General features: G+C 44.7%; 1 protein-coding gene across 1 annotated transcript in view; it reads left to right on the top strand.

Moving 5' to 3' along the window:
• LOC143104282 (metabotropic glutamate receptor 6-like) overlaps positions 1-22500 on the top strand; it is a 46555-nt gene that overhangs the window by 18791 nt on the left and 5264 nt on the right. Inside the window, exons 3-8 of the mRNA XM_076268278.1 lie at positions 911-1127; positions 4497-4632; positions 5645-5799; positions 8017-8157; positions 9506-9706; positions 21685-21824. Of these exons, the coding sequence (XP_076124393.1) occupies positions 911-1127; positions 4497-4632; positions 5645-5799; positions 8017-8157; positions 9506-9706; positions 21685-21824 (990 nt within the window). The remainder of the gene's footprint in view (positions 1-910; positions 1128-4496; positions 4633-5644; positions 5800-8016; positions 8158-9505; positions 9707-21684; positions 21825-22500) is intronic.

Here is a 22500-nt window from a genome sequence, read left to right as displayed (position 1 = left end):
ACATACATCATCACACATCATCATACATCACATACATCATCACATACATCATCACACATCATCACATACATCATCACACATCATCATACATCATCACACATCATCACATACATCATCACACATCATCACATACATCATCACACATCATCATACATCATCACATACATCATCACATCATCATACATCATCATACATCATCACACATCATCACATACATCATCACATACATCATCACACATCATCATACATCATCACACATCATCACACATTATCATACATCATCACACATCATTACATACATCATCACATACATCATCATACATCATCATACATCATCACACATCATTACATACATCATCACATACATCATCACACATCATCATACATCATCATACATCATCACACATCATTACATAAATCATCACATACATTTGTCCATCATGTGGAAACAGATAACATAAAGGTCATTAAAAGTTTATTAAGGGTTATTATACATGATATAACACAAGGGTTACGCACAATCAATGCCAGAGATCTGTGAGTGTATCAGTGGGCGTTCCCTCAGCGTTCCCGCAGCGTTCCCTCAGCGTTCTCTCAGCGTTCTCTCAGTGTTCCCTCAGCGTTCCCTCAGCGTTAGTGGCCTATGGTGCTCATAAGAAGGTCAGGAGGGGGTTTCTCCTGATTGGTCCTTTCTGGTGATGAGCTCTCGTGATTGGCCCTCTCTGCTGATGAGCGGTCCTGATTGGTCGTCTCTGCTAATGAGCTCTCCTGATTGGTCGTCTCTGCTGATGAGCTCCCTTGATCGGTTATCTCTGTTGATAGGCTCTTCTGATTGGTCTTCTCTGCTAATGAGCTCTCCTGATTGGTCCTCTCTGATGATGGGCTGTTCTGATTGGTGTTTGTTCAACAGATCCCTCAGATCAGCTACGCCTCGACGGCCCCAGAGCTAAGCGACTCCAACCGCTACAACTTCTTCTCGCGGGTGGTGCCGCCCGACTCCATGCAGGCTCAGGCTATGGTGGACATCGTCAAGGCGATGGGGTGGAACTACGTCTCCACCATCGCGTCCGAGGGCAACTACGGCGAGAGCGGCGTCGACGCCTTCCAGCAGATCTCCAGAGAAACAGGTGCACACACACACCACACACACATATACACACACACCACACACACACATACACACACACCACACATACACACACACCACACACACACACCACACACACATATACACACACACCACACACACACACACACATACACACACACCACACATACACACACACCACACACACACCACACACACCACTTCGACGCCTTCCAGCAGATCTCCAGAGAAACAGGTGCACACACACACCACACACACATACACACACACACCACACACACATACACACACACCACACATACACACACACCACACACACACACCACTTCGACGCCTTCCAGCAGATCTCCAGAGAAACAGGTGCACACACACACCACACACACATATACACACACACCACACACACACACACACCACACACACACACCACACACACCACTTCGACGCCTTCCAGCAGATCTCCAGAGAAACAGGTGCACACACACACCACACACACATATACACACACACACACACATACACACACACCACACATACACACACACCACACGCACACACCACACACACTATATATACACTTTCTATGCTGAGCTTATTCACAAAAATGCTCACAGACCAAAAGTGTTGTTTAACACAATTAATAAAATCATAAATCCTCCTACGACAATGTCCTCTCTTCCTGCTACAACAGAAACCTGTGAGATGTTTCTCAATTTCTTTATTGACAAAATTGACAACATAAAGTCTCATATCACACCCTCAATTTCTGATCCTGCTTTGTATCAGTCTGTAGTTTGCCGCCTCCAACAATTCCAACCAGTCTCTTCCTCACAGTTGTCAGACGTGGTCTCTCATATGAAGCCCTGTTCTTGCCACTCTGATATTCTTCCATCTCACCTTTTCAAAAAAACTTTTGCGGCTATTTGCCCTTTTATCTTGAGCATCATTAATAGCTCCCTGGCTAATGGAGTAGTACCCTCTGGCTTTAAACACGCTGTTGTGCAACCTCTCCTGAAAAAACCTTCCCTTGATCCCATTGATTTGAAAAATCATAGGCCCATTTCTAAACTGCCCTTTCTCTCTAAGATCTTAGAAAAAGTTGTTCTGTCACAAGTCTCTTCCTATTTAAACACCTCTAATATCCTTGACAAGTTTCAATCTGGTTTTAGACCACTTCATAGAACAGAGTCTGCCTTACTTAAGGTCCATAATGATCTATTGCTCTCTGTTGACTCTGGCTTTTGTGCCCTATTGGTCCTGTTAGATCTTAGTGCTGCTTTTGACACCATTGACCACAAGATCCTTTTAAAACGCCTGGGTGTTGAAGTTGGTCTGCAAGGCACTGTATTAAATTGGTTCAGATCTTACTTAACTGATAGATCTTTTTCAGTGCATTTAGGCAATGCTTCTTCTCCCATTAAGTGTGGTGTCCCCCAGGGTTCTATTTTAGGGCCTCTATTATTTTCTTTATACATGCTTCCCCTGGGCTCCATTTTCAATCAATTCAATATTCGTTACCACTGCTACGCAGATGATACCCAATTTTATATACCGGTGGCCCCTGAAAATTCCTGCTCATTGACAAACCTTTTTCTTTGTCTTAATGACATTAAGAATTGGATGGCTAACAACTTTTTACAGCTAAATGACAGCAAAACTGAAGTAATCATTTTTGGACCACCAAATTCTGTCAACAATGTGAGCAAGTCTCTTGGCCCTCTGTCTGTTAACCATCACAGTGTGGTCAAGAACCTAGGTGTTTTCCTAGACTCTTCTCTGACTTTTAATAAGCAAGTCAACAGCGTTGTCAAGGGAAGTTTTTACCAACTTAGGACAATAGCAAAGCTCAAGTCTTCTCTCTCCTACAGTGATTTAGAAATACTTATACATGCCTTTATTTCCTCTAGGCTTGATTATTGCAACTCACTGTATGTGGGTGTAACTAAATCTACTCTAAACAGACTCCAGCTGGTCCAAAATGCTGCAGCCAGATTACTGACTGGATCTAAGAAACGTGACCACATTTCACCTGTGTTGGCTAAACTGCACTGGCTTCCTGTGGAACAAAGAATTAATTTTAAAATTCTTCTCTTTGTTTTCAAAGCTTTACATGGTTTAGCACTTCAGTATTTATGTGATCTTTTAATTCCTTACTGTCCTCCTAGACCTCTTCGATCATCTTCCCAGTGTCTTCTTTGTGTTCCTTCTGCCTCTCTTAAATCCAAAGGTGACAGAGCTTTCTCTGTCTATGCTCCCCAGCTTTGGAATAGCCTTCCTGATGTTGTGAAATCCTGCCCCACTATTAGTAGTTTTAAATCCAACCTAAAGACCTACCTCTTCTCCCTCTGACTCACCTCTCCCTTTTTTTTATTTGTTTGTATGTATATGTATCATTGTTATTATTTTTATTATTGTTATTATTATTTTTATTATTATTATTATTATTATTATTATTATTATTATTATTATTATTATTTCTATTATTATTATTATTTTATGTAAAGCACTTTGGTGCAATGCTATTGCTTTGAAATGTGCTATATAAATAAATTTGACTTGACTTGACTTGACTTGACTTGACTTGACACCACACACACACACACCACACACACACACACATACACACACACCACTTCCAGCAGATCTCCAGAGAAACAGGTGCACACACACACCACACACACACACACACACACACACCACACACACACACCAATACACACACCACACATACACACACACACCACACACACACACACCACACACACACACACATACATACACACACACCACACATACACACACCACACACACCAATACACACACCACACACCTCACACACACACACATACACACACACCACACATACACACACACCACACACACACACACCAATACACACACCACACACACACACACACACACCACACATACACACACACCACACACACACCAATACACACACCACACACACACCGATACACACACAACACACACACACACACACCAATACACACACCACACACACACACACACACACCGCACACACACACACCACACACCACACACACACACCACACACACATACATACACACACACATACACACACCCCACACACACACACACCACTCACACCAGACACACATACACACACACACCACACACACACACATTGACTCTCTCTCACACACACCACACTCTCTTTCACACACACCCCTAAATAAGTGATACTGTTTGGCTGCTGAAGCCCTGCTCTATGAGTCAGCACCGGTCAGCACGACCAGCATTATGGCTTGGAATGGCTTTGACCTGTGGCTTTGACTGTCTGCGTTCTGTTGTGTGTGTGTGTGTGTGTGTGTGTGTGTGTGTGTGTGTGTGTGATGCCAACAGGAGGTCTGTGTATTGCCCAGTCCATCAGGATCCCTCGGGAGCCCAGAGAGGGTGAGTTTGATAAGATCATCAAGCGACTGATGGAGACGTCCAACGCCAGAGGGGTCATCATCTTCGCCAACGAGGACGACATCAAGTGAGTCTGTCAAACACACACACACACACACACACGCACAGAGAAGGCACACACTCAAACACCACACACCCCCCCCCCCCCACACACACACACGCACAGAGAAGGCACACACTCAAACACCACACACCCCCCCCCCCACACACACACACACGCACAGAGAAGGCACACACTCAAACACCACACCCCCCCCCCCACACACACACACACACACGCACAGAGAAGGTACACACTCAAACACCACACACACCCCCCCCCCACACACACACACACACGCACAGAGAAGGCACACACTCAAACACCACACACCCCCCACACACACACACACACGCACAGAGAAGGTACACACTCAAACACCACACACACCCCCCCCCCACACACACACACACGCACAGAGAAGGCACACACTCAAACACCACCCCCCCCCCCCCCCACACACACACACACACGCACAGAGAAGGCACACACTCAAACACCACACACCCCCCCCCCACACACACACACACACGCACAGAGAAGGTACACACTCAAACACCACACACACCCCCCCCACACACACACACACGCACAGAGAAGGCACACACTCAAACACCACACACCCCCCCCACACACACACACACGCACAGAGAAGGTACACACTCAAACACCACACACCCCCCCCACACACACACACGCACAGAGAAGGTACACACTCAAACACCACACACCCCCCCCACACACACACACGCACAGAGAAGGTACACACTCAAACACCACACACACACGCACAGAGAAGGCACACACTCAAACACCACACCCCCCCCCCACACACACACACGCACAGAGAAGGTACACACTCAAACACCACACACACACGCACAGAGAAGGCAAACACTCAAACACCACATCTGTCTGCTGCACCCTTATTAAAAGGCTGTGTGTGTGTTTATGTGTTCGCATCTGTCTGAGTGTGTGATGGTGTGTGCGTGCCTCTGTGTGTGTGTGTGTGTGTTTGTGTGTATATTACCCTTATTAGGCGCGTACTTGAGGCGGCGAAGAAGGCCAATCTGACGGGTCACTTCCTGTTTGTGGGCTCAGACAGCTGGGGGTCGAAGAGCTCGCCCATCCTGAACCAGGAAGAGGTGGCTGAGGGGGCCGTGACTATCCTGCCCAAACGGGCCTCCATTGACGGTGAAGCTACGCACACACTACGCACACTCCACCCTAAACTCCCAACCCCACCCTAAACTCACACACTACGCACACTCCACCCTAAACTCCCAACCCCACCCTAAACGCACACACTACGCACACTCCACCCTAAACTCCCAACTCCACCCTAAACTCACACACTACGCACACTCCACCCTAAACGCACACACTACGCACACTCCACCCTAAACTCCCAACTCCACCCTAAACTCACACACTACGCACACTCCACCCTAAACTCACACACTACGCACACTCCACCCTAAACTCACACACTACGCACACTCCACCCTAAACTCACACACTACGCACACACTACGCACACTCCACCCTAAACTCACACACTACGCACACTCCACCCTAAACTCCCAACTCCACCCTAAACTCACCTAAACTCCCAACTCCACCCTAAACTCCCAACTCCACCCTAAACTCACACACTACGCACACACTACGCACACTCCACCCTAAATTCACACACTACGCACACACTACGCACACTCCACCCTAAACTCCCAACTCCACCCTAAACTCACCTAAACTCCCAACTCCACCCTAAACTCACCTAAACTCCCAACTCCACCCTAAACTCCCAACTCCACCCTAAACTCCCAACTCCACCCTAAACTCACCTAAACTCCCAACTTCACCCTAAACTCACCTAAACTCCCAACTCCACCTTAAACTCCCAACTCCACCCTAAACTCACCTAAACTCCCAACTCCACCCTAAACTCCCAACCCCACCCTAAACTCACATTAAACTCCCAACTCCACCCTAAACTCCCTACTCCACACTAAACTCCCAACTCCACCCTAAACTCCCAACCCCACCCTAAACTCCCAACTCCACCCTAAACTCCCAACCCCACCGCTAAACTCACCCTAAACTCCCAACTCCACCCTAAACTCCCAACTCCACTCTAAACACCCTAAACTCCCAACCCCAACCTAAACTCCCAACCCCACCCTAAACTCACCCTAAACTCCCAACTCCACCCTAAACTTGCAACTCCACCCTAAACTCAACCTAAACTCGCAACCCCACCCTAAACTCCCAACTCTACCCTAAACTCCCAACTCCACCTCTAAACTCACCCTAAACTCCCAACCCCACCCTAAACTCTCAACTCCAATGGGGTCAATCTGGTCATGATAGATTTAATATACAAACCATTCTTAGCTCCAGTCAAGGCCTCATTGTCTTCAGTGTACATGTAACAGCTGTGCTGCTACAACCTTGTTACTCTTTGATACAGTGGAATAAACCTATTATGTGTACCAGTTAATTACTTACATGTACATATGACATGTATGTTATGTCTTCGATGTCTTGGAACAGGTCTACTAATTCACTACATAGTACATCAACTGTGTTGGTACACACATATTGCTCTTTGATACAGTGGCATAAACCCATTAAAATGAAGTGTACCAGTTAAGTACTCCCAATTACATATTACATGTATGTTGTGTCATTGGTGTCTTGGAACATGTCTGCCATTACCCTACATACTGTAGTACATGTATCAACTGTGTTGGTACACATTTATTACTCTTTTGATACAGTGGAATAAACCCATTAAAATAAAGTGTACCAGTTAAGTACTCACATGTACATATTATATACATCCTGTCAATGATGTCATGCATCCTGTAATTGATGTGTTGAAATGTGTCTGCTGTTACACCACACAGTACATGTGAATTAGTAGACCTGTTCCAAGACATCGAAGACACAACATACATGTCATATGTACATGTAAGTAATTAACTGGTACACTTAATAGGTTTATTCCACTGTATCAAAGAGTAACAAGGTTGTAGCAGCACAGCTGTTACATGTACACTGAAGACAATGAGGCCTTGACTGGAGCTAAGAATGGTTTGTATATCAAATCTATCATGACCAGATTTACCCCATCCAGCAGGTCTCAGGTCAGCTCTTTGCCTCTGATGAAAATTTAGGCAAATTGGCAAAGTTTTGTAAAAGCACTCAGTATTACAATGTAACAACTATATGTAGGTACCCACAAATATAATGCAAGTACAATAATAGTACCTGATAGTACATGTTGTCACACAGGTTGTACCACTGTACCTAATTAGGTAGGTACACTGTAACAGCGACACATTAAAATAAAGTGTTACCGGGTTATGTAGGGTTCTGTAATAAACAGTGCTGTGTGATCCTCAGGCTTTGACGACTACTTCACCACGCGTTCTTTGGAGAACAACCGCCGGAACATCTGGTTCGCCGAATTCTGGGAGGAGGACTTCCGCTGCAAAATGACTCGACCAGGTGGGAAGCTGGGTACCGGGCAGAGGAAATGTACAGGTGAGCAGTGAGTATGTGTATGTGTGTGTCAGGGTTTCCGTTGTCCGGTAATTACCGGACATTGGCCGGAAAAAAATGAAATGTCCGACAAAATTAAATCTCTCCGGTCAAATTGACCGATTGAAATTGGCTAATAATCCCGTCCCCTAACGCAATCTGAATTTGAGAATAAGCCTTAATATGTAAGCCTATATTATATGTCCTCTGGCTATGTTTTTAAATGAACAGGCTCTACCGTTTGAAAAGTAGCCTAAGCTATTAAACAACACGCATAGCCTATGCTGCATTTCAAATAGAAAGCGCACGCTTAAAACGTCCATGTTAAACAACGAACATGAGTGAGGCGGTTCAAACATGGCCAGGCCCAGGCAGACTAGCCTTAAAAGTTTTTTCAGAGGCCAGACGCGATGGATGATGATAAATTGGTAAAGTCTGAAGCCTCAGATGTCCGGTCAACTCCACCACCACCAGATAAAAAGCAGAAGTGTCGGGCGTATCTGTCGGAATCAGTGACATTGGAAGTGGTGTTGCGGGGGGTGCGGCCGCTCCAAGACACTGTCATTCTCTGTGTACACTGGACAGGCAAAGTGTTCTTTACCCAAAGCATACAGTAGGCCTATGCGTTCTCTGTCTATGATCTGCAGGGTTAGGGCCTCCTCGACGAGGCGATTACTGGTCCGCGGATAATTTCTGGCACAATTAAACGGAATCATTGAACCGCGGCCGAAAGAAAAAGAAGCTAAACATTTCCCAGAATAGAAAACATATCTTAATTTATTGTTATCAAATAAAGAGGCATAGCCTTAGGGGGTAGTGGTGTGAGCGACTGAGCGCTCATTCTTGTGTGTGCGCATCTGTGTAAGTTAAACAGTCACCACTGGAGATAACGTGGGTAGCAGCAACAAACAACGTACAGTAGCCTAGTCTTTTTAAAACAACGAACGAAGCGGACTCTTGCTGTCCATGAAGAGATAGGCTACTGGCTAGACCTTGTTAGGCATGTTTAAGTTAGGCTAATAAACTTGTTGCATTCTATACAGCCTGATTATGTCATTCTTTAAGCTACATAGCTTGTCTCCAGTTTTCCTCAATTTGACTAATTAAGAAGGGATAATAGGATATTTGACCGGCATATCATCAAAATGTCCGGAAAACGAAACCTCTGCCAGTCACTTTGACCGGCACCATTTTTTTCTAGCAGAAACTCTGGTGTGTGTGTGTGTGTATATGTGTGTGTGTGTGTGTGTGTGTGTGTGTGTGTGTGTATATGTGTGTGTGTGTGTGTGTGTGTGTGTGTGTGTGTGTGTGTGTGTGTGTGTTAACCCCTGCCCCTGTTCTCTGCCTCCAGGTGAGGAGCGTATAAGTCGAGACTCTCCATATGAGCAGGAGGGAAAGGTGCAGTTTGTGATCGATGCCGTGTACGCCATGGCGTATGCGCTGCACAGCATGCACCTGGACCTCTGCCCCGGCTCCCCAGGTGTGTGCGATCGCATGGACCCCGTGGAGGGAGCGCTGCTGCTCTCCTACATCAGAGCGGTCAACTTCAACGGTGAGCAGCCGCCGCCCGACGCAGGACAGCCACAGGTTCAGCACCAGCCTACGCTGGTCTGGTATAGCTACAGGTCTAGTAAAGCTACAGGCCTACACTGATCTGGTTAACTACAGGCCTACACTGATCTGGTTTAGCTACAGGCCTACACTGGTCTGGTTTAGCTACAGGCCTACACTGATCTGGTTTAGCTACAGGCCTACACTGGTCTGGTTTAGCTACAGGCCTTTGTGACGGTACTGATCCACTTGCACGACCCGACATACGCATGGTGTCGCGCTGCCTCCCCTCGTTCAGTCGTGTGTGGCCGTTTCGTTTAAAATGTCAGTTACCAGCTCATATTCAGTTCGTTTTAACGTATCTTAAGTGTTTTTCCACAAATGGACCACAATTTTAGGCATGTACTTAACAGTATACAACACATTAATAGCCTAAACAAACTATGCAAGCCATTTCGAAATCTTGTTTTATTTAAACTACTCAAAGCAATCTCAAATCCTCACCAGAAACACCAACAGTCAATATATTCATCCAAATCCTAGTTTCGTTTGTTTTATGGACTATAGGTGGTCGTGGAAGAGATCGTTAAAACATTATTTGTCTGGTAAGCGGAACCAAAGTTTCACAGGCACCGTTGTGGTAGAACAAAGGACCTACAAACTCGTCCTTTCATTGGAGAGTCGCCTCGCGTTCAACGGATTAATTTGCATAAAGCTGGGCATCGGCCAGCTTTTTGACGCGCGACATTATTTCAAATGCAGCGCTGCCTTCCCGGAATGCTTTGCGGGCGCGTTAAAGTCGCTTGACGTCACCCATAGGACTAGAGTGGAATGCGACACGACAAAAAGAAGTGTCGTGCAAGTGGATCGGTACCGTTAGTCTGGGTTAGCTACAGGCCTACGCTGGTCTGGTATAGCTACAGGCCTATGCTGGTCTGGGTTAGCTACAGGCCTATGTTAGTCTGGGTTAGCTACAGGCCTACGCTGGTCTGGTATAGCTACAGGCCTACGCTGATCTGGGTTAGCTACAGGTTTAAGATGGTCTGGTTTAGCTACAGGTTTAAGATGGTCTTGTATATCTATAGGTTTAAGATGGTCTTGTATAGCTATAGGTTTAAGATGGTCTGGTATAGCTATAGGTTTACAGCCTGATCTGACAGCAGTTTCTTTTTCGCCCTGCAGCTGAGGCTGGAAACCTGTGCATCTTTTTCTGCTGCTTCCGTTACAGTTGTGCCGGGACCAATCACAAGCTGGCTTATCCACCTGGCGCGCTATTGGCAGGTTTAAAACAATGACGATACCGGGAGAGCCTGGAGTTTTCGCGTCGCTCTGCAAACGTCACCCGGTTCATTGGTCAGATTGGTGAATGACTATCCAATTGTGTACAGAGTAATTTGAACTATGCCTGTTGATCACGCCTCTTGTGCAGTAGAAAATACATAGCAGACTTTCCAGACCAATGTTCAATCTTAATCAAGATCAAAAGATTGAGCTTGGTCTGGTGAAAGCCAGACTAATGCTGGTCTGGTTTAGCTATAGGTTTAAGATGGTCTGGGTTAGCTATAGGATTAAGCTGGTCTGGGTTAGCTATAGGTTTACGCTGGTCTGAGTTAGCTATAGGTTTAAGATGGTCTGGGTTAGCTATAGGTTTATGCTGGTCTGGGTTAGCTACAGGCCTAGGCTAGTCTGTTTTAGTTACAGGCATACGCTGGTCTGAGTTAGCTATATGTTAATGCTGGTCTGGGTTAGCTATAGGTTGGTGCTGGTCTGGTTTGGCTACAGGTTTACACTGGTCTGGTTTAGCTAGAGGTCAAAATAATGAGACAAAAAAAGTCAATATTTTGAGATTTAAAGTCAAAACTTTGAGATTCTTAACCCAGGAAGTAAATCCAGAAGCTCATGTTGTGTTGCTGTTCTGCTCAGTTTAGCTAGCTGTATTAGTTGAAGCCACAAAACGGTTTCTGTTTGCATCAGACTGCAATGGTTTATTTCAGCAATATGTTTTTAATGGTATAATCAACACACACTCTTTTGCTTTCGGGACAGCACCACCATGGTGGTTTCTTTTAGGCTGTTGTATTGTCGACAGAGGTGGTGGAAATGGGCTTCCATACTTTGGATAAATGTGTAGATGTAAATGTAGTATCCCTGTATTTGTCCTGTAAATCTCCTATAGTGTCCACATGTCCTATAGGGTATACATTATACATTAGGGTATACATTATGTATACAGTATGTCCTATAGTGTTCCATAGTGTCCCTGTATAAGCATTTGCTCAGCGAGAGACTCTGGCAACGAGTAATGATGCACATAACTTTTGCCCCTTGCATCGCGGGGAACCAATCATATCTGTGTATCTGATATAGGCGGGCCAGAGGTGAGCTAAACAGATGACAGTCGTAGTGTTATCCAATTGTGTCAAAGTCCGGAATCAGTCAGTTAACATTGTTTGTATAGTGCTCAATTGCGTGCAGTGAGATTTTCAAATGCATGCTTGGTGCCGCCCCTCGAGTTCGGCCATTACATTATTCGTTGCCAGACCCATAATCTCAGATTTGGGTCTGGAATCTCCAGGCTGGGAGTGTAATGTTCCAACATTCCATTTGTGTTTACTATACGAGAGTGGAGGTGAAGTAGATGATTTACACAAAGACGCTAGACTTGAAAGTTGTGAAATTTAGCCATAAAGGAGTCATACAAGTTTATTCCATGGAAGTTGAAACAGAATTTAAATATTTAAATATGTTCTAGTTTGTTAAGAATTTAACTTAACAGCGACATGTAGCCCTTGTTACAACCTGACGCAGCCATTAAAAAGTGCGGTAGCCTACCGTTGTAACTAGTAGCTTAAGCATAGTAACTGGTAGCATACTACTAGTAGCATACAACTAGTAGCATAAGCGTCATGAATGTAACAGTGCTAATCGTGATAGCCTTCTTGATAAACTGCTTATTTCTTTCATGTCTGAAGTATTTGGTAAATTTGGCAAAATTCATAATCCATAACTCACAATCAGAAGTGTTGTGCGGGGTGGATTTAAAGTGGTAATCGCGGTAATTTCTTGCTTTTCAACCGCGGTAAGAAAACATCCATACGGTCCCAGCCCTCCCTTGAGGGGCAGCCGTGGCCTACTGGTTAGCACTCTGGACTTGTAACCGGATGGTTGCCTGTTCGAGCCCCGACCAGTGGGCCACGGCTGAAGTGCCCTTGAGCAAGGTACCTAACCCCTCATTGCTCCCCGAGTGCCGCTGTTGTAGCAGGCAGCTCACTGCGCCGGGATTAGTGAATGTTTCTGTTCACTGTGTGCTGAGTGTGTTTCACTAATTCACGGATTGGGTTAAATGCAGAGACCAAATTTCCCTCATGGTATCAAAAGAGTATATATACTCAGGGTGTGATTTGTGTAAAAACCAGAGGGGGGGGGGGATGATTTTGAATAAGTTTGTAACCCCCCCCCCCACAAAAAAAAATTAACGAACGATTCATAGCCTAGTAATGTCATGGCTAATAATACGGTACCCTATATGGTTTTTGCCACCTTTGTATGATGATCAGCTTCTCTAATGCAGGGTAGGACTACGTTTTGACAAGCATACAAATTCACCTTGTTCTTGCCCCATCTGAAATGACTTCTCTACTTTTGCTGCCTCCATCCTTTCTGTATTTGTTGTGTAAAAAAACGTTTTATATGATGGCTCTGAAGTCTTAAGTTAGTGAATTGTCTAACAGTGTTAGTTGGTAACCAAATAGCCTACACATTGCGCTACACGCTGCGTAGGCTACGTGCATTCTCTCTCCTGCTGATTTGCGTTCAGTAGCCAAGTGCGTAATATTGCAAAAGTTGAAAAAATAAATGTGTTTATTGTAGCCTACAGAAAATAAATAGCCTATCATACTGTCAGTTAATTGCCTACAGTGCAGTGAAGAGTTTGGAGAGTAAAGGTATAGGGCAACTTGAAGTTTTATGAAAATAATTTACGAACCAGAACATAAAGACCATGAAGCTTCTATTTCTTGCAGCTGTTAAAACACCCGCTAGATAGTTTAAATACCCCCCACCAACATTCGTTTTTGCAGTACAGATTATTTCTAAAAGTTATTTGTCTACTACTGGCTGATTTATCAAACGAGTGCTTTCTCGTTCGTCCTCCGCAAACTACAGGTGTTTCGGTAGAGAGCCATTGAATAAGCGATGCCAAGCAATTTCTGTAACACTTTTTGTGACATTCAGCAAATATCTCCTCATTTAATGTAAGTTCCTTCGGACAATAGGCCTACGTTCTACTCTACGTGCAGTTCTCAGTTGCATCAGTTTTCTAATTTTGAAGGTTCTAAAACATTATTATGCTTCACTGAATCCTTCTCGTTTTCTTTCATTTGTCCAGCTAACTTTTCCATTGAACCTAGCCATTTATGATGGATTACACACTCGACATTCTGAAATGTCCTGCACGATCAAGGCCAAATTAAGTTATCACGCAGCCACTGTGTCAGCAGCATGAGTGCTGACGGTGACGGTGCGTTTCTGATGTCAGATTATTATGTAGGCTAGCCTACTAGACTGTTCTCACGTTGCAGCGCTTTACTTATATGAAGTAGCATTAATCAATATGAGGGGCAGAGGGGGATAAATGTTGTCCCCACCGGGGATAAAAATAATTTAGCAGAGGTAGGGATAGGAAAACCAGAGGGGGGGAAATCCTCACCATCTCCCCCTACAAATCGCACCCTGTGTGTACTTATACTTATACTAGTGGCTCAGTCTTATGCTGCCTCCTTCCTAAAGAGCATTCAGATGTGCGCTGGTACAGGGCATTTCTTTGAAGTGGGGGAAGTGTCTTCTGTGATGCTTTACGTCATTTGTGTGTGTGTGTGTCCATGCGTGTGTGTGTGTGTGAGTGCGTGTGTGTGTGTATGTGTGTGTGTGTGTGTGTGGGCGGGGGGGTTTGACCTAAAGCAGGTGTGAATCACTGCTGAGCATCCAATCACAGGGCAGAATTCATCCTGAAGGTTCTCCTCTCTTTGTCCTGCTCTTGAAAACATCCTGCCTGTGTGTGTGTGTGTGTACATGTGTGTGTGTGTGTGTACATGTGTGTCTGTGTGTACGTTTACATGTATGTGTGTGTGTGTGTATGTGTACATGTGTGTGTGTGTACGTTTACATGTGTGTGTGTGTGTGTGTGCGCGCACATGTGTGTCTGTGTGTGTGCACGCATGTGCATGCCTGTGTGTGCACGTGTGTCTTTGTGTGTGTGCATGCATGTGCATGCCTGTGTGTGTGTGTGTGTGTGGGGGGGTTATTGTGGACATGTGTGTCTTTGTGTGTGTGCATGCATGTGTGTGCACATGTGTTTTGTGTGTAGGTGCGTGCACGTGTGTGTGTATGTGTCTGTGTGTGTGCATGTGTGTGTGTGTATGTGTCTATGTGTGCCCAGGTGCGTACGTGTGTCTATGCATGTGTGTATGTACGTGTGTGTGTCTTGTGTGTGGCCAGCCTTAAGTGACTGCTTCTGAATGTCCGTGGTGGATGGAGAAGCTTGTCTCTCTGAAACCCTTGGCCCTGGGCCTGTTCTCACTCAAGACAGACGCACACACACACACACACACACTGGACACACACACACACACACACAATCGGGTCCTTCCACGCCGGGAGCACGTCCAGCCTTTCACTCAAAGAGGACACAAGTCCTTTCACTGGCCTCCTCTCCTCCCTCCCCTCTCCTCTCTCCTCCTCCCCCCTCCTCTCCTCCTCCTTCTCTCCTCCTCTCTCCCCTCCTCCTCCTCCTCTCCTCTCTCCCCTCTTCTCCTCCTCCTCTCTCCTCTTCTCCTCCTCCCCTCTCCTCCTCCTCTTCTCCTCCTCCTCTTCTCTCCTCCTCTCTTCTCTCTCCTCCTCTCTCCCCTCCTCCTCCTCTCCTCTCTCCTCCTCTTCTCTCTAGAGGCCTCTCTTCCACTCACTGGCCCTGATGAAAAGGAATAAAGGGAAATAAAAGCCATTTAGAGTTCTATTAGGAGTCTTTCTGTTCCATCCCTTCAGGGGGCAGCTTACCATGCTGCCCCATTGCTGTGCTGTAGTGGAGTGTGTGTGTGTTACCATGCTGCCCCATTGCTGTGCTGTAGTGGAGTGTGTGTGTGTTACCATGCTGCCACATTGCTGTGCTGTAGTGGAGTGTGTGTGTGTGTTACCATGCTGCCACATTGCTGTGCTGTAGTGGAGTGTGTGTGTGTTACCATGCTGCCACATTGCTGTGCTGTAGTAGAGTGTGTGTGTGTTACCATGCTGCCCCATTGCTGTGCTGTAGTGGAGTGTGTGTGTGTTACCATGCTGCCCCATTGCTGTGCTGTAGTGGAGTGTGTGTGTGTTACCATGCTGCCCCATTGCTGTGCTGTAGTGGAGTGTGTGTGTTACCATGCTGCCCCATTGCTGTGCTGTAGTGGAGTGTGTGTGTGTTACCATGCTGCCCCATTGCTGTGTGTGTGCTGTAGTGGAGTGTGTGGGAATGCCTATCTGATGTGTGTGTTTTTAGCAGGAACATGATGTGTGTGCCTGTGTGTGTGTGATTCCCATGTGTTTGTGTTATGTAGGGTTGATTGGTTCTGACTGTTGTGTGTGTATGTGTGTGAATGTCTGGATATTCCTGTATGTGTATGTGTGTACTGTATATGTCTGGATATTCGTGTGTGTAGGTGTGCTACAAGTGTAGCCATACTAACAGGAAGTGCTGCATTAACCAGTGTTGTAGTACTCGAGTCCGAGTCATGAGCTAAATTTAGAGACTCGTGACTTGACTTGGACTTGAGCACTGATGACTCGAACTTGGACTCGGACTCGTGCATTCGCACTCGCGATGACTCGTCGAGGACTCGAATTTTTGTAATATATCATAAGGCTATAATTGTAGTATGTCATTAGGCTATAATTGCATTGCATGTAAATGCAATGGTCTATTATCGCTGTTCTTCTTATAATTATTATTCTGCTTCCGACCAAATTTGACGTTCAAAGGCTCTAAAACCACTGAACCGTTTGACGTCATTCAAACACTCCTACAAAGGTCTTGTAACGGACAATTGTACAATGTCTTTTTACATTTGTGAACTTTATACTTTTTGAGATATTTACGATAAAAGAGCAAGAAATTCTCATAGAGTTAACATTGACCGCCGTGGCGGCAACTTTAGCATTATGACGTCAACCTCCACCTGAAAGCAATCAACCATAGACTGTATGTTCAATCAACAGTAGCAGAGCTACCTGGAGCTGTGAATCTGCTGAACGTCTTCGGCTGCTGTGCTGTGGTCACTTTATTTGCTCGTGAAACTCTCATTCAGACACATTTCTCTAATTACAGACAAGGTAAGTGTTCCGGTTTTTGGTATTTGAGTCATTTATGTCGTCAAACATTATGTAACGTTAGCGTATAGCCTATGTATGAATGTATGAAACATATAAACTACACTAACGTTATAACGTTAGGTAACGTTAACGTTTTAACATTAGTGAAATAGGCTAGTGGACGTTAGCACCTTGCTACGTTGATTATGTAAGGAAACCCACTGTTAATCAATGTTAATATGTCGTCAACGTTACAGTGACCGGTTAGCTGTAGGTTTCGATAGATAACGACAATCAAACGTAGGCCTAATGCACTAACGTTAACGTTACATTTGTTCATTAGGCCCACTAACCGGCAGCGTTTTAACTAGAACGTTAACGTAAACCAGAGAAGTAAGTAGGCCTACAGATACTATGGCTCTGATTTTATTCGACATCAGGTCACTTTACACGGGTGTATAGAATCAAGCACCTGGAATAGATTATGAATGCAGACTGGTGCTTGATTATACTGTGTGAAGGAACCTGATGAAACCCATTATGGGTGTCATGAAGGGCATGAATAACGTGACTCATTGTTGATGGTCATAACGTTATAGCTTCCACCGTTCACATTTTAGTTAAAGCTAACAAATATGCTCCTGTTTTTATTTTTACCAAATTTGTAACGTTGTTCACCGCTTGTTTGTGTATCAAATAGGTCATGGCTACGTTTTCATATATGCTCCTGATTCTTACGTAGCCTAAGTAAACACTATCACGGTATGCTATCATAGTTCGTCTATTGATGGGTTTCATCAGGTCCCTTTCCACAGGTGTATACAAGCAAGCACCTAGATTATGAATGCATTTGGTGCTTGATTATACCCCTGTGGAAAGGGACCTTATGAAAGCCATGAATAGGCTACAATTGCAGACATTCCTTGTATTGTTTTGCCACAACTGTTAAACTTGTTTGCTTTTGTCTTTTAGGTTCCAGACCAGACCAGTGGTGATGACCATGTATGACATTACGTGTGTGCCTGTCTGTGTGCACACCTGTCAACCATACATCTCTGACAATGTTGCTAGCAACATACTAACATACATTCTTACAAACATGTAACCATATCTGTGCACATACCATTTAACCATACTGAGACTTATCTGAGATCTACACTGAGACATTCTGAGAACTATATTGTTGTGTGAGGACTATACTCACTAACTATAGGGAACATGTATACCTGTGAATCATATTTGTCAACCATTCATACCTTTGAATCATTCCTGTGCTGTAACATCTGTGAAACATAGCTGTGCTGTTAGACCTCTCTTTTTAGACCTGAGCTGTGCTGTGTGAAAAATAAGTTCTGTCTAGTTCTGTCGTTCTGTCTAAAACTGATCATCTGAAGGGCTGACTCTTTTATTCTTCAGTGTATATATCACAATCAAATTTGACCTAATACCATTAACTGAGGCCTCTAGCTGTTGCTGCCAGTTCAGAGTTACCACTGATAAATAGATCTGTCTTAGGATAATATGATTGGCATTATCAAGTTCTGTGTATATATATATATACACACACTGTGATTTTTACTTCAAGCTTACATTAGTAAGTGTTTATTAGTGTATTCTGAGTATCATTCTGCTGTATTAAAACAAAGAATGTTGATCAATATTGAATTGACCATTTATTTTTACTGACTGTCATATACTCTAAGCTAACATCTAACCAAGTAAGTGGTTTTCAAGAATACTGTAAGACTGTAATCTGAATAATCATACTGTAAGTAATATAATGTTATACACAGCAGCTTTTTTGCATTTACATGCAATGGTAATTCCCTGGAATTGCATTTTCTAGTTTGGTATATGATTTTAATATCTAAATTATTTGTAATACTAATTTTAGTGCAAGGGAATGTTAGGCTACTAGTTCATGTCATACATCGCAAGTCACGTCATGATCACATGCAAAGCAATGTTACACTCAGCCTAGGCTAAACATCACACACTGCTGCTGTACCGCGCCAATAGCTGATCATCGTGACTTGGTGAACAGTGTTTTTCCTGACTGACGCGCGAAGCGAGGTTCCATTCATTCATTTTCATTTGGGGCGTGCCCTCCCGTGGTTCTGTCTGTTAATTTGTAGCAGGCTATTATCGGATCGAAAGAAAAATAAACTAAAAGTTATATAGCATACTTCTTCATTTTGGTGTCATAAAATATAGAAGCATAACATTAAATTGTAGCCTAGTAGAGTGTCCATGTAGAGTGTCAATGTACGTGTCTGCACAGGTGAAAGTGACAAACCGAACCTCTCGTGGGTAGGCCAGAAACAACTATATTTAAAACCACGAATGAAGTGGATTACTGTTACTGTTCAAACGAGCGATTTGATGGCCTAGTCCACTGCACGAAAAAAAAGGAAATAGCAACTTGTTCTATTTCTAATAGGTGAATATTGTAGCAAATAGTAGTGGGGCAGCCATGGCCTACTGGTTAGCGCTTCAGACTTGTAACCGGAGGGTTGCCGGTTCGAACCCCGACCAGTAGGCACGGCTGAAGTGCCCTTGAGCAAGGCACTGCTCACCTCACATTATGCAGTTGCAGGTAGCCAATGTTCCCGTCACCGGAGTCAGAAAGAAGCCAAGACGGGCCCTGCTCTGTTAGGTATTTCTGTCCCTCCCAAACTGCGCTAAAATTGTGTAGGCTATTTAACAGCCAGAATTTTTTTAAAAATGCCGGGGAGGCCCTTTTATGATCCACACTACCACTTACAAAATAGGCCTACTCCAACGTCCATCTAGCTCTTGTGAAGTATGAACTTCTACAACACTGCCTACATCAGCAGTCAGTAACAGCATAATGTGACTTAATGGCCTGTGTGATTGGGATGTGGATGGCTCATTTATTATGAGTAGGCCTATAGGCTATGGTAGGCTATAGTATGGTATTCTCTCCGATATAATAAATACAACCAGGGGCGGAGTGGGGCACTAAAATCCACCGGGAAAAATCTGACGGCACCTAGGCCTAGGCTACATATCAACATCAGACTAGCTTGTGCTAGTTTCTGCCTAGCAATAACGTCAATGCTTTAGCTCCACTAACCTTTTTCTCTGCCTTCCATCCATATGTAAAACAGCAAGCAACCACGCAAATCCGTCGACTGTCAAAATTCCTGTAGTTTTCCTTGAACTTGATCGCTTGTAGGGTCATGCCATTAGACGAGGGGCCGCTCATTTATCCCCCTACATTTCTGTAAATAGACTTGACCTGCAATCGGTTCATTGGATAAACCAGAAACACATTCCCCATTCCCAGGAGGCTTTGCTCCATTCTAGCCTAGGCCTACTTTAATTTAAGAACAAACAAACAAATGAAATTGTCTTTTTTTTTTTTGTTACCATGAAAGTTCTGTAACGCCTGAATAAGACAAAAATGAATTAAGATAAAAAATTAAGGCTAGCCTACACAAAAATCAGCATGGGAGAGATGAGTGTGCAGGGTAACCATGAATGACATATAGACAGTGAGCGAGTGGTATAAATATTGGTTGAACTTCTTAAACTGGTTGGACTTCTTAAGATCTTGGAGATTTTCGCGGAAAATTCTTAATGCATTTATCATATACGACTCAAGGCCGCGATAAAAGCTCTATGGGCCGGCCCCCACCGTGCACACTCCTCGGCCGGCCGACCGGGAAATCTCCCGACCGTCCCGATTGCCACTCCGCCCCTGAATACAACTGGGTTTGGCAAGAAATTTGGCAATACTACTTTCACACAAGACAGTGTACCCGCAACACATAACGGTAGACATACAAGACAGCGTACCCGCAACACATAACGGTAGACATACAAGACAGACAACAAAAAAATGAACAAATAATAAAATAAATAAATAAGAAATAAAAAAGAAAAGTCCGTGTTAACTTAGTCCAACTCAGTACAATGGCAATGATAGCGCATAGCTGTGTCTTCAGGCCAACCCGGAGGATTTAACGTTAACGTAACGTTAGGCCTTGTAGGCTGCAGTCTGGAGATCACTGGAAGCAAAACAGTCTGAAGTCATGGGCGATCTTGCAGATCAGCAACTCGGTGGACTTTTGACAGCGACAGTTTGTTGCTCCGTGAGATTGCAGAATTCTTAAACGTTAACGTTAGTCTGCTCAATCCAGACTCCAGGCAGTTGGCATGGCAGCTCACAGGTCAGCAACAGCTCGGCGGCCTCGGCAGATCTTTCGCAGAGTAGCCTAGGTCCAGCTGTCCCGAGAAATCCCCTCCACCAGACAGTGAAGTGCAGCACCGGCTCACAGATGGATGGAAGGATGTGAGAGGCCCAGGCCAAAAGCTAGCCATAGCAAGCTCCCAATGGACAAATGTCAGCATCTCGCCAGCATCCCTGTAACCTAGCAACCTCTAGGTGTACACAAGTACACAGGTACACAAGTGTGCTACCAGCTGACAGGTACACAGGTGCACAGGTGTGCTACCAGCTGACAGGTACACAGGTGCACAGGTGTGCTACCAGTTGAGCAGGTTTCATTGAGCAGGACAAATCACATATCAAATGACCACTACTTTCTCTCCCTCTCCCTCTCTCTCTCTCCCTCTCTCCCCCCCCTCTCTCTCTCTCCCTCTCTATGTCTGCAGGTAGTGCAGGAACAGCGGTCATGTTTAATGAAAATGGCGACGCCCCTGGTCGTTATGACATCTTCCAGTACCAGCTGTCCAACACAACCAACCCCGGCTACAAAGCCATCGGCCAGTGGACCAATCACCTGCGACTCAACGTAAGTACAATCAGGGCACCACACAGCAACCACTGGACCCGGTCCCTCACACACACGACTCACTCACACACACAAATCACTCTCACACACGACTCAATCATACACACAAATCACTCACTCACACACACAAATCACTCACTCACACACACAAATCACACACACAACTCACTCACACACACAACTCACTCACACACACAAATCACTCACACACACAAATCACTCACTCACACGACTCACTCACACACACAAATCACTCACACACACAACTCACTCACACACACAAATCACTCACTCACACACACAAATCACTCACACACACAAATCACTCACACACACGACTCACTCACACACACAACTCACTCACTCACACACACAAATCACACACACACACAAATCACTCACACACACAACTCAATCACTCACACACACAAATCACTCACACACACAAATCACTCACACACACAACTCAATCACTCACACACACAAATCACTCACACACACAAATCACTCACACACACAACTCACTCTCACACACAAATCACTCACACACACAAATCACTCACACACACAACTCAATCACTCACACACACAACTCACTCACACACACAAATCACTCACACACAAAACTCAATCACTTACACACACAACTCACTCACACACACAACTCACTCACACA

The sequence above is a fragment of the Alosa pseudoharengus genome, unplaced genomic scaffold (assembly GCF_046254945.1).
Source record: "Alosa pseudoharengus isolate Yale_2024_CS ecotype anadromous, Long Island Sound unplaced genomic scaffold, YU_APseudo_1.1 YU_APseudo_1.1_scf_5, whole genome shotgun sequence".
NCBI classification, from domain to species: Eukaryota; Metazoa; Chordata; class Actinopteri; order Clupeiformes; family Clupeidae; genus Alosa; species Alosa pseudoharengus.
This window is presented reverse-complemented; position numbering and strand designations above follow the sequence as displayed.